We start from the raw sequence: 14,157 nt of genomic DNA on the forward strand, positions 1-14,157 counted from the left end.
CAACTATCTTCATTACGGTAATCGCGTGGTGCGTTGTTCTTGGACCAGCTTAGATCAATTGTATTGTACCGCTCATGAGCAATAATAAATGATGTCCGAACGCGCTTCGCTGAATAGTGGGCCAAGATCCAAGTATATTTGTCACAGCATTAGTAAAGTTCACGAGATTTTTACGATACAGTTCAGTAAATATTTATTTATAACTGAAAATATTTGCTCCCAGATGGCGGCTCCTATTTGTAAAATTGTTATCTAACGGTCTACGAAATTAAGAAATTATATTTCTAAATGATTTGTGAAGCATCCAGTCTTGATATAATAATTTTCTCTCAAATTGTCTAAATTACTTAATGTTTGGTAAGCTTTGAAATAACTATAATTAATGGAACTTTATTAATATACAGGATGCCCTACTCTTTTTCGTAAAATAATGCTAGTATACTTTATATTATTAAGTTAAAAATATAAAATGACAACCGATATACACTTTATTATTTTTATGAATAACAGTGAAATGACCTGTTCTTAAATTATTTTTTATTCGTGCCTTTTCAATCCTACATTATCTGTTCTTAAAATATTTGATTGCCCTCGCAATGATACAATTATGAATGGAAGATAAATATATTTGTATCGTTCAATACAAACGTTTAATTAATTAATTAATTAAGAAGAGGACTAACGTTGGAAATATTCTTTGTATCAGGCCTTGATTTAAATCCATCAAGAACTTATTTATTGCTTTTAAGTATCGTCTTTTCAAACCGAAATAAAGGCATCGATTTTTGCCCATAAATCACCACCGATTATGGAAGTTTCGAACAATGCCGCAGGTACGTTTATTGAATTGAGAAACAGCCGACGACTCGTCCGTCCGTAGCACAAAGAGCTCGTTGCAACCGTGAACAAGAAGTTGGTGCAATAATTAGCGATTAAAATGTCCGTCGAAGCAGCGATGACGTTACGTTTGTTCAATATCGATGCCACTTATCACATAATATCGATGGTAATTACAATATAATATCGATAAAACCTGGTACGTTTGTTAATCATTCTTTTATTAACGAATGTCTATATTCATCCTCGGTTGAATGAATATTTATGAAAATATTATAAAATCGATTAAAAAGGATGATAGACCGTTTATCCATGTATCTTAAGTTCTCGATTTCTATAGCTCAAATTCACTTTGAAATACATTTACAACAATTCTTTTTCCTATTTCTACCACAAATCTCCTTTATTTCATTATTTCGATGAAAACGAAACGTCTAATATTTTTACAATTTCCTCTTATGATAGACTTTCTCCATTCACTAGTCCCACAACATGTGACCGAATATTTAAAAACTAACCATAAATTCAACCTCAAATAATAAAAGAATATCTCATGAAAAGATTCTTCGGAAGATTCCATTTTTCCAGTTTCAACAAACAAAACATCAACTACCATTCATTCTCCGATTAATACTAATACCAATTCGGAAATTCAAGGTACCTATGTTACACGTTAGAAAGCTTGTAGCCGCAATTTTACAGACAGCACATGGTCGTTCTACGAGTCCCCATTTTTGTCACATCGTTTCACCCCTCCCTCTTCCCTTCACCCTTCCGCATGATCCTCTTTCCCTTTTCCTTTTTTCCTGGTATTTCTTTTTTTCTTTTTTTGCCGCGCGATGCACATGATTATCGTTGTCGGCGATTCGACGGAAACCGACAATCCATTGATGCACGACGTCTGCGTCGACCTTTTTCCCTTTCCTCCTGCTGGAACCTCGTCCGGCCGTGCATTTATCCGTGGTTACCGTATATTTTATACGTGGTCGTTTGATATTTCGCGCGTCGGACGCGGATACCCCATTATGGCAACCGTACATCCTCTCCGCGCAGCCATCGGTATTAAATAATATTTACAAAAAGCAAAGGGGAGAACCGATCGACATGGCCGAATGATAGGTGGCCGGCAGAGTTACGGGAGAGGAGGATATGGTTTAATAAGTGAGACGAACAGTGGTTCGACGAACGTGACCTTGTAACGATAAAAAACAAGGGACCATGTATCCCGAAGTGATTCATGTCACCGGGCACCGGCGAAACGCGAATGTTTTATGACGGAACACGGATTTCGACGCGCGTGCACCACCGTCGTAATGAATGTTTGCATTGTTTTCGCGCCGACAGATGGACGTTTCGCGGTTTTCGACGCTGGTTCATGGAAAAATATGAAGAATCGCTCCGAAGCGTGTAATGCGGCTGGAAGAACCATCCTAATACGGGATCGCGCGGCGAATTTTTCATCCATATTGACGCTTTTAGAAGATAAACTGTTTTTGGTAAACGCGAGGATTTTTTTTTAATTCTCGTACGATGGAGCTTCGAGAAAATGTTTGGGGAGACGGTGAGTTTGTTGGAAAATACTTTTGTGTAATGTGAACTACAAATATTCTTGGGACGTTGAGTGGGAAAGTACGATGATACTTTAAGTTTCAGGAGTTCTGTCGTTTTCTTGTTTCTGGTTTCTAATGATGCGCCGTTCTCTACGTGCGTCGAACGCACGACGATTTTTAATTGTTTATTTTGTTAACGAGATTAGGTTAGTTCAGCAAAAAGGTTGAGAAGAGCGAGGAAAAGAATGGACACTTTTTAACGAACAAACGATGAAACTTATACAATGACCCAACAAAGGGCAAGATATTTGAAGTATACCTATAGATTTATATTATGGGATTCAGCAATAATTATTTGCAATCGTTGAAACGGTATAAAACCAGATGTTTTAAAAATGGAGAATGATGAAAATTTAATTCCGGTATCTATATAGAACATATATTATATCCTACATTAGCGTACGATAGTGTTAAGGTAATAATATTCACTTAGATCTCTTTCTCTATTATCACAAAAGCTTATACTACATCGACACATACGTTGCTGCTAAAATACGCTAATACATCCAGATCTTGCTATCTTTATAGCCTTAATTACTGGAAATTATTAGTTCATTTTCAAAATCTTCAATCTGATTGTGGAAACACGTGAGACAGTTTATCGTTTTGTCTCGATAGCAAGCAATTAGTAGGTTGGATCGGATCGAAACGCAGGGAGAATGCGTTCCACAACGATTCTGCGATCCCTCGGTAATCTGGCGTAAGTGTAAATTACCTTTTGCGATAAATGCAGCGGTACCTAGAACGTCTATCCTCTCTCTTGGATCCTGTTTCCATTCGTTCCCCTCTCTCATTCTCCTTTCTCTCCTGGAGCCCTTTATGTATTGCACCCTTGCCTAGAAGTCATCCCCAGTTTCCTACTCCCAAGAGCTATTAGTCTAAACAATATGGCTGCCAAACGCAGCGAACAATCGATAGCGAAGCATGGTGCGTCAACTGGCTGTATAATTGAATTAAGACTATTAAAGACGAAATCGAACGTCATCTTCCAACTGTTTTGCGTAACACCTGTCATCCTTAGGTGTTATGCCATCAACCTTTGTCGAACTAAGTAAGACCGTCGCCTAATAGCGTACAATTGATCTTTTCAAGTGGTTCTATGGAATTAATTGCTTCATAAGGTGATCAGTTTATGACGTTCGTGAAATTAATTTTGATAGTGAAATAGTTTTAAATCGCAATAAGTTAGAATGATTCGCGTGGCCATTAGTTTGAGTATTTTATTTTATCTTTGATAGGTAATATAGATAATTAATCATAATTGAAATTAAATTTGTTCATAGAATCACATAGTAAGATCCGCGATAAAGAATTTTAGAAGAATATGCGAATGGTCTAAGCAACTTTTAATTATAGCGTAAAGTTGTAAATATGAATGAAACAATTTTCAAATCAGTAGATAATTATTTTTATTTACGTAACCTTCTTCAATTTGTAAACCGTGATAAAGTAACGATAAGCGAAGACGTTCGAAAGTGTTTTACGTAATATATTAACCTTCGCATTGTAATATCATGAAAACCATTTTCATTCGATTGTAAAAGGTTCTATCACTCTCAACACTGATATTTTATTATTATAGTTGTGCAATATTTGGTCGAGAAATGCCTATTGCAGTTCAATTTCAGCACGTGGTCCTCCGTAGAGGCGAAACAGCCTGTTGCGCAGTACCCTATAACGCCGAGATGCTTCGAATACCTGTAAATATCTTAAGATGCCTCCCTGTTGACTATTTTAAGTAATCTTTCTGAATAAAAGTACCTGACCTATATTCGTACCCTTTATCGAATTCAACAATCACATAAATAGATAGCATTATTTTTAACATTATCTCTTAAACTCGATGAAAGGTCATGATCCACGTAGATACGTCATAGACTACAAGTATTTGGACACTTGGCACGATTTGATTAGAAAATTTATATAGCTTTATGGTTTCGCAGTTTAATTTTAACGCTAGCTTTAGCTTTGATTCTTCAATAAGAGTCATCAAATACGAACTACGTACAATGTTTCAATATTTTTAAATATTTTGTGTTATAGCAACGAATAGCTGAGGATTATTTAAATACCTATTAAAAAATCATAAACTAAAGGGCCAATATGATTTACTTGATATAAAATCAAAGATCAAAATTATTATATCAAAGAGTTTCATTCGAAGTATATTTTCATATATTCGCAAAATGTGGAAGTATGTATTACTAATGCTTATGAACGATAGTGAATATGAAAACACGATAAAATTGTAACTGATTATTTATTTTATCTGCAGAGTTTCTTGAAACGAGGAGTGAAAGCTCACGACGTCACCAACGCATGTGCTACCACGACAATTGTTTCTCTATCTTTCATCGAGGGGGATGCGACCTCCGGTTCAAGGGTTATACGTGTCCTTATTCCACGGTGAAGTTAGACCAAGTAGAGATACCATTAACACCCGTATTAGACAGCCGAAATAAAAATAGTTAACTGACAGTTTGATGGTTAGTGGTTCGGCAGAACAGATTATTGGCAGTGCGAGGCAGAAAAGATTTCGTAGGAGTCAAACGTTCAATTGTCAGCGGCGAAGCTGGAACGAGCCATTTATAGATCACTGGTGAAATCATCAACAGGTTAAGCCATTTTGAACTATCTTTATCTCGCGATAATCCATAAAGCAATTCATACACATCTTCATCCATTGTGTCGCCAAACTTGTTGATGAGCACCGTTCCCAACAATCAAAGAACAAACGGAAGCAATTACTCGTATCCTCTGATGTGACAGACGATCCGACATCTGTAGCCTGTTTCTACGACTTCCGGGATTCTTTGATCGAAGATCTGATCAGCCATATTACCAGAAGCGTGTACACCACATGTATAACACGTATAATGTATCTTTATCCAAAGCCTGGAATTAGGAGCACGAAACACGTAACCTCTAACGATCCTGTCTTCTGGCAGATGTCTGATCTTCACCGCTTGATAGAAGTATGCGTACATATTGTACACATATGCGTGTCCAGAGAAAACAACAAAAACGGGGAAAACTGGAGAGACAGAGCTGTCGTACAGTTCACAGGTACTCACCTTTCTTGGGTATCAGAGATTTAAGCAGCATTACAGCGTTTTCGTCGCACGCCCAGCCGTGCATCTTCCTGTAGCTATCGCGACCTTTTTCCGTCAGCTTGTCCCAAGGCTTCGGTTTGCTTAGCAACTCGCTGACGGTTCCTTGGCTGAGGCCGAGCACATACTTGGCAAACAGCCTTTGACCGATGTTGTGTATCGACAGCAGCTCCCTGACCCTCCTGGCTATGTGCAGCGTGTCTAGATTCTGCGAGGCGTACTTGTCCATGTTGTACCGTAGCATCTCTTGTAGCCTAGCCTCCATAGGGTCGCCCTTTGGGATGAGCGATTCACCCAATCTTCCAGCCATTCCAGCAGCACCGAATTCGTCGCTGAATCGAAACGGATGCGTCCTATCGTCGAACCGAAACGGGCTCTTCAGTGTGTCCAGCACACTCAGACCTCCGATGTTGTTGTTCGCTAGATGGTGGCTGTTGTTGTTATTGTGGCAGGATTCCTGGTCTGCTGGGCTCTTAGGTGGTGGTGCCGTTGAAACGGCGGGTGTCACGCTTCCACCGTTCACGGAAGCGGAGGAGGTGGTTGTCTCGACCATCGACGTCGGCGGTTGAAAGCTCGGCGGTGATGTCAACGCGGTGGTAGAAGATGGGGTAGGTGGCGCGGGTGTTTCGTGTCCGGACACCGGGGTCGGTGCCTTCTCGGCGTCAAGGCAACTCAATGGAGTGGTTCCTAACGGGGTGTTCGACTTGGCTGGCGTATTGGAGCTGGATGATGGATCCGTTGGCGATGGAAGATGATTTAAACTACTGCTAGTGGTCGGTGGGTGTAAACCGATCAATGGTTGAGCTTGCTGTAACTGTTGCTGCTGCTGTTGCGACAATTGACTTAACGAAGTCGTCTGTTGCTGCTGCTGCTGCTGTTGATGTTGTTGTTGTTGCTGTTGTTGTTGCTGCTGCTGCTGTTGGTTCATGATGGACCTCTCCAACGTCCGCCTCCAGTTTGCGACGATCTCTTCGCCGAGGAAGGAGCCGAAGGTCTCGACGTTTTGCAGAGGAGGTGGGAAGAGGAGACTGGATGTCGTCGAGGTGGCCGAAGATGGTGTCGGAGTGGAACGCGGAGGTAGGGAGACTGCTGCTGGGGGCGGTGGCGGTGGTTGCTGGGAGGACACGTGGGACGAAGGCGGCACACCTCCGACCACGTGGGGTGAGGCGGTTGAGGCGCGCTGCAGGGGTGACGATAGTCCACCTGCAACCACCAAAAACACAAGGGGCCGCGTCAACACGAGCTCACACACGCAACCTAGATGTGACAGTCAAGCTTAGAACGGTTCCGCGAGTACCGGACTCGAAATTTCTTACTCGAACTCGTCATTTAACTCGGAGATCACAAACTCTGATATCACCGATCATTTCTTTCTCTTTTCTCGCGTTGTCTGTTGTAACAAACTGGTCATCCTAAGTTCTTCGGTAGCTTCCTGGACGATAGACGACGGACCGAGACTCTCTTTTTCGACGCTTCGTCGCGTGGTCCACGTACGCATACAAACGAGGAACAACGTGGCCCAACGAGAGGAAAAGTGTCGCGTGTCAGTGAAAATTGGATTTTACTTATCTCTCTTAATTCTTACATTCCACTTTCTATTACTATCATCGTCAAAAGAAATCTTATCTTCTATTATCTTGTGACTGTACTTTCTCGAGCTTCCTCGCAATCAACGAAGAAACATTTCTAATTCTAAACGTCTCTCTTTTTTACTTTTCGCCGTAGGAAAGAAAAAACTTGCTAATTTTCAAGGGATTTCGAAAAAGTCGCGAGAGATTGGAGTGGGTGGTAACGCGTCGTGAGGAAGCCGAAAACGAAGCAGTCGTGTATCCCTCTCTGGCACGTTCGCGCGGCTTCTCTCTCGCTCTGTCGTTCTTTGTTCGTTCCCGATCGATTCGGTATAATAAAGTTTGCTTCGCGGAACAATGCTTTGACCCGGGCAGATATCGTATCCCGAACGCATGTACCGTCTAGAAATTTGCGTGTACGAGGTTTACGTTTCCCAGCGTGCAGATGCTCGTGGTTTGGGGGCTAGGTCTCCGGTTGACGTATGTAAGCTGGACTTGAGGTTGGATGAATCGGATATGTCCGATGGTGTTTTGGTAAGGATCGCGGATTCATTTATGGAGAATATACATGTATGTAATATCGTGCTGGTATCGTCGATTACGTTAGTACCATCTACAACGGCGCGTTGATTCACGCACCACAGCGAGAGAGTAGCTCGAAAAATGTGCAATCTAAGCGGTAGAGGATATCCCGGAGAAAATAGGCTTGAGAACGAAAGAGACAGCGTTTCGAAGAAAGAAAAAGATACAGAGATATAAGACTGTAAGGAAAAAAAAGGATATAGGAAATAGAGATACGAAGAAAAAGACGGAAGCACGGTAGCGACAGAGAAAGTAAATAGAGAAAAAGTGATAAAACAGAGCCATGATAATGGAACATTGTAGGGGTAAGAGAGAAATAAGTTAAATAGAAAAAAAACAAGAGAGAGGTTAGAGGAGGATGGATAGAGATGAAAAGAGTTAAAAAAGAAGTGCGAACACAATGGCAAGCAAGAGTTATTTTGTTGTTCCTTTTCTCTCGATAAGCTCCTTCAGTCATCCCTCGTTCTTTATAGAAGCGTCCGCGTTGCGTGACTCGTGTCCTTTTTGTACTGTTATACACGATACTGAGCCCTTCGACGTAGCCTCGAAGAGAGAGAGAGTCGGGGAATCGAAGACCAGAACACTTTAGCACAGGAATTAGTAGCAGTGATACTATTACACATAGAATGATTTTCTCAACTATTCTCAGTTATCTCGTATATGTAATGCTGCACACGCATGTGACCGCATTTATATACCGCTAGAATGTGAAATCTAAATTCTTTGCAATCAGAATCTTTGCAGATGTTAAAACAAGTGTTTCTAAAAATTCCTGATCTAAAGCAGACGCGATAATTTTTCTTTCAAACAATCGTTTCAAATCTTTTGCCAAATTTTTATAAAGATTAACCTAATGTTGGTGATATTTCAAGTACAAAAAAAAAAAGAGAAGCGAATCGATGGATTTCTGAATGTTATGTATACGAAGTAACGATTTTGGGAATGTGATCGATGGTTGGACTTACCGAGCGCGTCCGGAGTATTGGATGGCTTCAAGCTCTCGGTTTGCTGAAGCGCCTTCGAGCGTTCCATTAGAAGGTGCTCCAAGCTCTTGCCAGGTTCACCGGTTGGTATCTGTGAGAGATCGACCGACCTTAGTGCGTTTATCTCGCGTTTTAGGTCGTCATAGTCCCTCTGTCGTTCTAGTTTGCTCTCTAGTCTGTTGATGTGCTGTCTGCGCGCCTCGAGTTCTTCCTCGAGCCGCGCCGTCGCCTGTGCGCTCGTCTCTTGAAGACGCTGCAGGCTCTGCTGTAACCTGGACACTTCCTCGACCAGCTGACTGATCTGAAAGCAAACGTTTGTTTCGTTGATGAGATTCTTCTTTGAATCGATTATCGTCTCTAGTGAATTAAGAATCGAATTTTCTTCTTTCTATGGAATATGATTACAGTATATGTTACAATATTAAAAATGTGACATTTTTATGATACAATGACATAGTCAAAAAATAATACGAACATCAGGGTATAATCTGGTATAAGTTCGAAATGACTGATATTTTATATCAGTTGTCTTGTACTATTTGTTAATTAACAATGTGTGTCCAGAGCGCATTTCGCATATTTTGTTTAGTAGAAAAGGTGAATATAAAATTTTTGATAACGAACTTTATCTTCTATTCGGTTTCTTGACGTGCACTTGAATTTGTGAAAGAAATTGTTAAATCAGATTTCTTTGTTACTTACTAATACTACGAAATGTAACCCGCGAAAGACAATGAGTGCTATTCATTTGTTTAGTAGTAAATCAAGAGACATAGATATTTGTTTTGAATATGTAAAAAATGTCCTACTTTCATCAAAGCAGTGTGCCTCATCTATATTATTCATTTATGATTTCTTTTCCTTTTTTTCAAAAAATAAAAAAGAAACACAAGTGTTTTTTATTGTACGAAAACGTTAGATGAAACCTATTGTCGCATTTCTACTTTAACAACCACTATAAATTAAATAAACAAGAAATTATCTATAAAAATCTTCTAAAATAAAAATTTTCGATTGTCAGTAGAAAGATTAGCGAATTTATTAATTACTTTACTGATGCGTCGATAAAATGGGGGACTCGTATCGTGGTTAATTGTATAAAGTATCATCGTATCGCGTTACTAGTATTGCTGGCTCGCCCAGCGGTGCTCGCCAATTGGTATACCTGTTCCCGGTTGTCATGAAGCGAACATGAACGTAATTACATTACCATCGATACAAATATAGAATCACATTCACGGAATCCAGCCCAGCCGCTCCTTTCTACCCCTTGAATCAGTACGGTCCGCTTCGGGGGCCGTTTATCAGCGAGTAAGAAGCTTAGCAGGAGCTCTTTATTAATTTTATCGAATCGATTGTACCAAATCGATATCGGCCGCTTACCGAACAGGAACTTTAAATCTCGCCGAGTCTCAATGTAATTATTGTTGGATTAAATTACGCCTATATCGTCTAGCTTTTCCGTGTCGTGTCACTTTCCAAAGAAATCAGTATATTTAATTTGTATTTTATTTTTTTTATTCGTTATATTTCATTTCGTATGGAATTGAAAGTTTCGGTTACTTTTTGCTTTGCGTTGTAACGCGTTGCTTTTTTAATGAATGAAGCTTTGCCTAACGAAAGCTCCCATTCCGTCGCCTATCCTGAACCATTAAGCTATTAATCAAATCATTCTTTAATCACAACTGCTGAAAATTGATTGAATTGAAACTGATTGAAAATTAATAAACAATCTTAATTAAATCAATGGCTGTGTTTATTTTTTATCGATGGTAGTGTAAATACGACATAATTTATTTTTGTATCTAATGAAAAAAAGAATAGAAATTCATAAAAATAAACTGTTAGTCTAGAAAATAGAAATCTCAAAACGTTGAATTGCTAATCTAAGTTAAATAATCTTTTTCGACTAATGGGTCATCGTCGCGCGTTACGTTAAAGGAATCGTGTTATGAGTAATCGTGAACATTTTGTATGTTCATATACAATTGAGTTGATGTAACAGGAATTTTGCAAAAAGATATATCGAACGAAGGTTGTGGTATCGATTAGTCGGATAAAACATCGCCGTCTATGAGAATTTATTCCGTAATTGTAGAATAATACGGACATCTAGCGAGGTAGTCGAGTCGCGCATCAATAACGAAAGTATTATTATTCCGCCCCCTTGGAAAGTAATCAATTGCATGAGAATTCGAGTCCCATCTAGCTGTTTCATTCGGCTCCGTATGAATAGGTACAATGAATACGTGTTGGAAAATGCGATCAGGAAGAAAGGGTGCAACGAGAAGGGGAGATGAAGAAAAAGAATGGTGTGGAGAGAGAGACAGGGGCAAACAGGCAAAAAGGAGAATGAATAGCAGATCAGGTGGAGAAACAAAGGGAAAGAGAGAGAGGAAAAGGGAGCAAGAACCAGGGGACAGGCTTAGAGACACACATTGGCTAAAAAAAAAAGGAGATTAAAACAACGATTAAAATGCAGTAGATTTAAACAAAACAAGAAAGAAATGAAAAGAAGAGGATAGAATATTTGATGAAATTGAGAGAAGAATATTAGCAGACGATTACGAAGTCTGAATATTCTAAAAGGACCAGAGAAATGCTTATCGTGAATGCATAATTAAGAAAGCATGATGAATTTATATCGAAATATTAGAATCGTCGCAATGTTATAATATTAGAATCGTTATAATAAAAATAAATAATTAGAATGTTAAAATCGTTGTAGTAATAATTGTTCTCCATTATCTATTGATCCTATGTCACTAATAATTTCTGGCAGCTGTTATCGATTAATCTATCGTCACGGAATGCCTTCTTCTATTATTATACTTTCGTGTGAGTGTGTGTGTGTGTCATCTTCCCGAAAGAAAATTATTGAAAATTTTTAGTATTTGTAATGTCACCAAACGTCACGTTACTGATCAACATACTACAAATTTAAAACTGCGACATGAGATATTAGGCAACTGCGTAGAAAACAAATGAAGACACGTTTATGTTTCACAATATGTTAATCTTGCTATTTATCGAAGTTTATCAGGAATCATCATTATTGTGTCTGGACTCTGGACAGGGTCGACGAAGGAAAACATGAAATTTGAGAATCGTGAATTTTTGCGAACACTATCGAAACATGAACCACAAAGCGAAGAACTCGCATCGCGGCAAAATTGAGAAATGCTAACACATCAGTTACAAAAACAGCAATTACATAAAGATCCATGGGAATATCGATATCACTAATTTCACACCGCGTCTTCGATGAGATAATGGCAATTGGTACAATTTTCTGTTAAAATAATTTCAATGAAAACGTGAAAGAAAAGGAAGCAACCGCATGATCGTGGTAAAACCAATACATCCAGAAACTACAGGAAACAGCCTTATCAATAGCAACAATTATTCCATTTATATTGTTAAATAAAGAAAGGGACAGTTACAGAAAATAGCCGATGTTTGCTCGTAATCGAACACGATAAGATTCAGTTATGTTAAAGTAAAATTAAAAACAATATTAAATATATTAAAATATTGTATACTATCCTAATAAAAAAATTAACAAATAACTAAGTTTAATAATTTATATCTGTAACTATGAAACTTCGTCAGCCTACCAGCTATTTTTGAAAGACTTGCACCTTTAAACCTGTCATGTTCAGTTGTTCTGATTTTCAATTATGTCGCATTAACTTTTCCTTTGTTTAATCAAAAAGTGACATTAAAACCAGAAAACCAAGAAGAAATGTACTTATCATGTTTCTCCCCTGTGATCTTTAATTATCGCAACATTTTTTATTTCTTGCCAAGGTGGATGTTAACGAGGGTAGTTCTTAGGATGAACGGGGCAAAAATGGCACAGCCAAGGTGGTGGGAAAGGGTAGGCAATCACGTCGTGACGCGATCAATTGCGATGAATCGCGAGAGCGCTCGGAACTTTCGAATCGGAACCCATCCACGTGTTACGCGACCGGCTATAGCTCGACGAAAATATCTGTTGCGAGGGTGTGCAAAGGGTAGCCAGGGGTGGAAAGAGCCGGCAGCAGGCGAGAGGGGGACGATTTTAAACCTGAATGCGTTTTGCACGGTGCAACGGGCGATGCGAACGAGATCGTACCAATTGTTTTTCCCCGGTGAGGCATCATCCCTTTTCCGGGGGTTAATTGAGGAGCAAAGCTTCAATTTCGCGGAATTCACGCCTCCGGCATGCATCGACAGGTCTAGCCGATAGAATGAGCTGCGGATTTAAAAAAAAAGCGTCGTTCTTCCTTTTTTATCAACCCTTCTCTTTCCTTTTTCCTCTCTTTTTTTGTTTTCGATGGTGTTTAACAAACAAACATGCCACCCTTTCTCTTTCCTTCTTCCTCTGTACTTTCTTCGTTCCTCTAACGCAGGAAATATAATTGTGGAAACGGGTGCATTAAGAGAGAACGCGAATTTGTGTTTGGAAATCGCATTATTTAATGTTACGGTAATTATAGTAAGTGTGAGATTTGCGAAAAATTGTAACACTATATGGTTAGGTTAATTGTAATTGGTTGTTGAAAGTATCATATAATAATTATAAATATATAAAGGTAAAATGTTTACATTGGAGCTTTTTAGAATGAACTTTTTTCACCCAGTAAGAAAAATTGTTTTTTCTTTTATTCGATATGGATAATAGGATTGTTTTTTTTTTCAATGATTTTGTAAAGAAAATGTAATGTGCACTTGAGATCAGTTTTACCACAAACAAGTACATATATTGATTCTTTACTTAATTAGTGTAACTTGTTGAAGTAACTTGTTTCATATAGAAAATATAGAAGTAATAATGTTTCATATAGAATTCCTATACAATGTTACAATTTGATTTTCGGTTGTACGATTTGTATTGTAACTTACGTAATAAACATATTATTGCTTTTAGAAAATGGAAAATGGAAAATTAATTGAACCATCTTATTTTTAATATCGCGTTTTAAAGAATCTAATTTTAAAAACACAGCTAACTACCGCAGTGTCTAAATACGCGGAACTTTTTATATCTCAGTCACCCCTCTTATCTCATCAAATAAAGGAATTTTTAATGCTTTTGAGAGAAATTAACATAAAATTGAAACAAGAATAACAATTTTATCGTGTTCTTTCCAGGAACATCAACTAAAGAAATCAAAAAGTTGATCAAAAATATTACGTTGAAAATGAAAAAGTGCAGTAGGTTGAAAATACTTAAATTCAAGTATAAGAAGGTTAAAAAGCCTTAATCAGTATGTTGTATCGCCCTCTTCTGTAAAGAATATTTTTTAAAAGCTAACCATACAATTTCTCCAACTAACTTCTAGTCTCTGGTGGTTATACGAGGTCGGAAGGTCTTCGATACAAAGTACTGGTTAGTCTTATCTTTTAGTTTATTTATCAGGGGCAGCTACCTGTCAATTGTCCTCAGCCGCAATCGATATACACGCCTACAGCTTTAAGTTTA

General features: G+C 38.6%; 1 protein-coding gene across 6 annotated transcripts in view; it reads right to left on the reverse strand.

The window, feature by feature from the left end:
* The window catches only part of cut (homeobox protein, cut), a 167,721-nt gene that overhangs the window by 18,922 nt on the left and 134,642 nt on the right, over positions 1-14,157 (reverse strand). For all 6 annotated transcript variants that reach the window (XM_069119798.1, XM_069119797.1, XM_069119799.1 and 3 more), the window contains 2 exons: positions 8,673-8,991; positions 5,522-6,760 (listed from right to left, as the gene is read on the reverse strand). In XM_069119798.1, coding sequence (XP_068975899.1) covers positions 5,522-6,760; positions 8,673-8,991 — 1,558 coding nt within the window. The remainder of the gene's footprint in view (positions 1-5,521; positions 6,761-8,672; positions 8,992-14,157) is intronic.

This window comes from Bombus flavifrons, chromosome 9 (genome assembly GCF_040668555.2).
Source record: "Bombus flavifrons isolate JBK064 chromosome 9, iyBomFlav1_principal, whole genome shotgun sequence".
NCBI lineage: Eukaryota > Metazoa > Arthropoda > Insecta > Hymenoptera > Apidae > Bombus > Bombus flavifrons.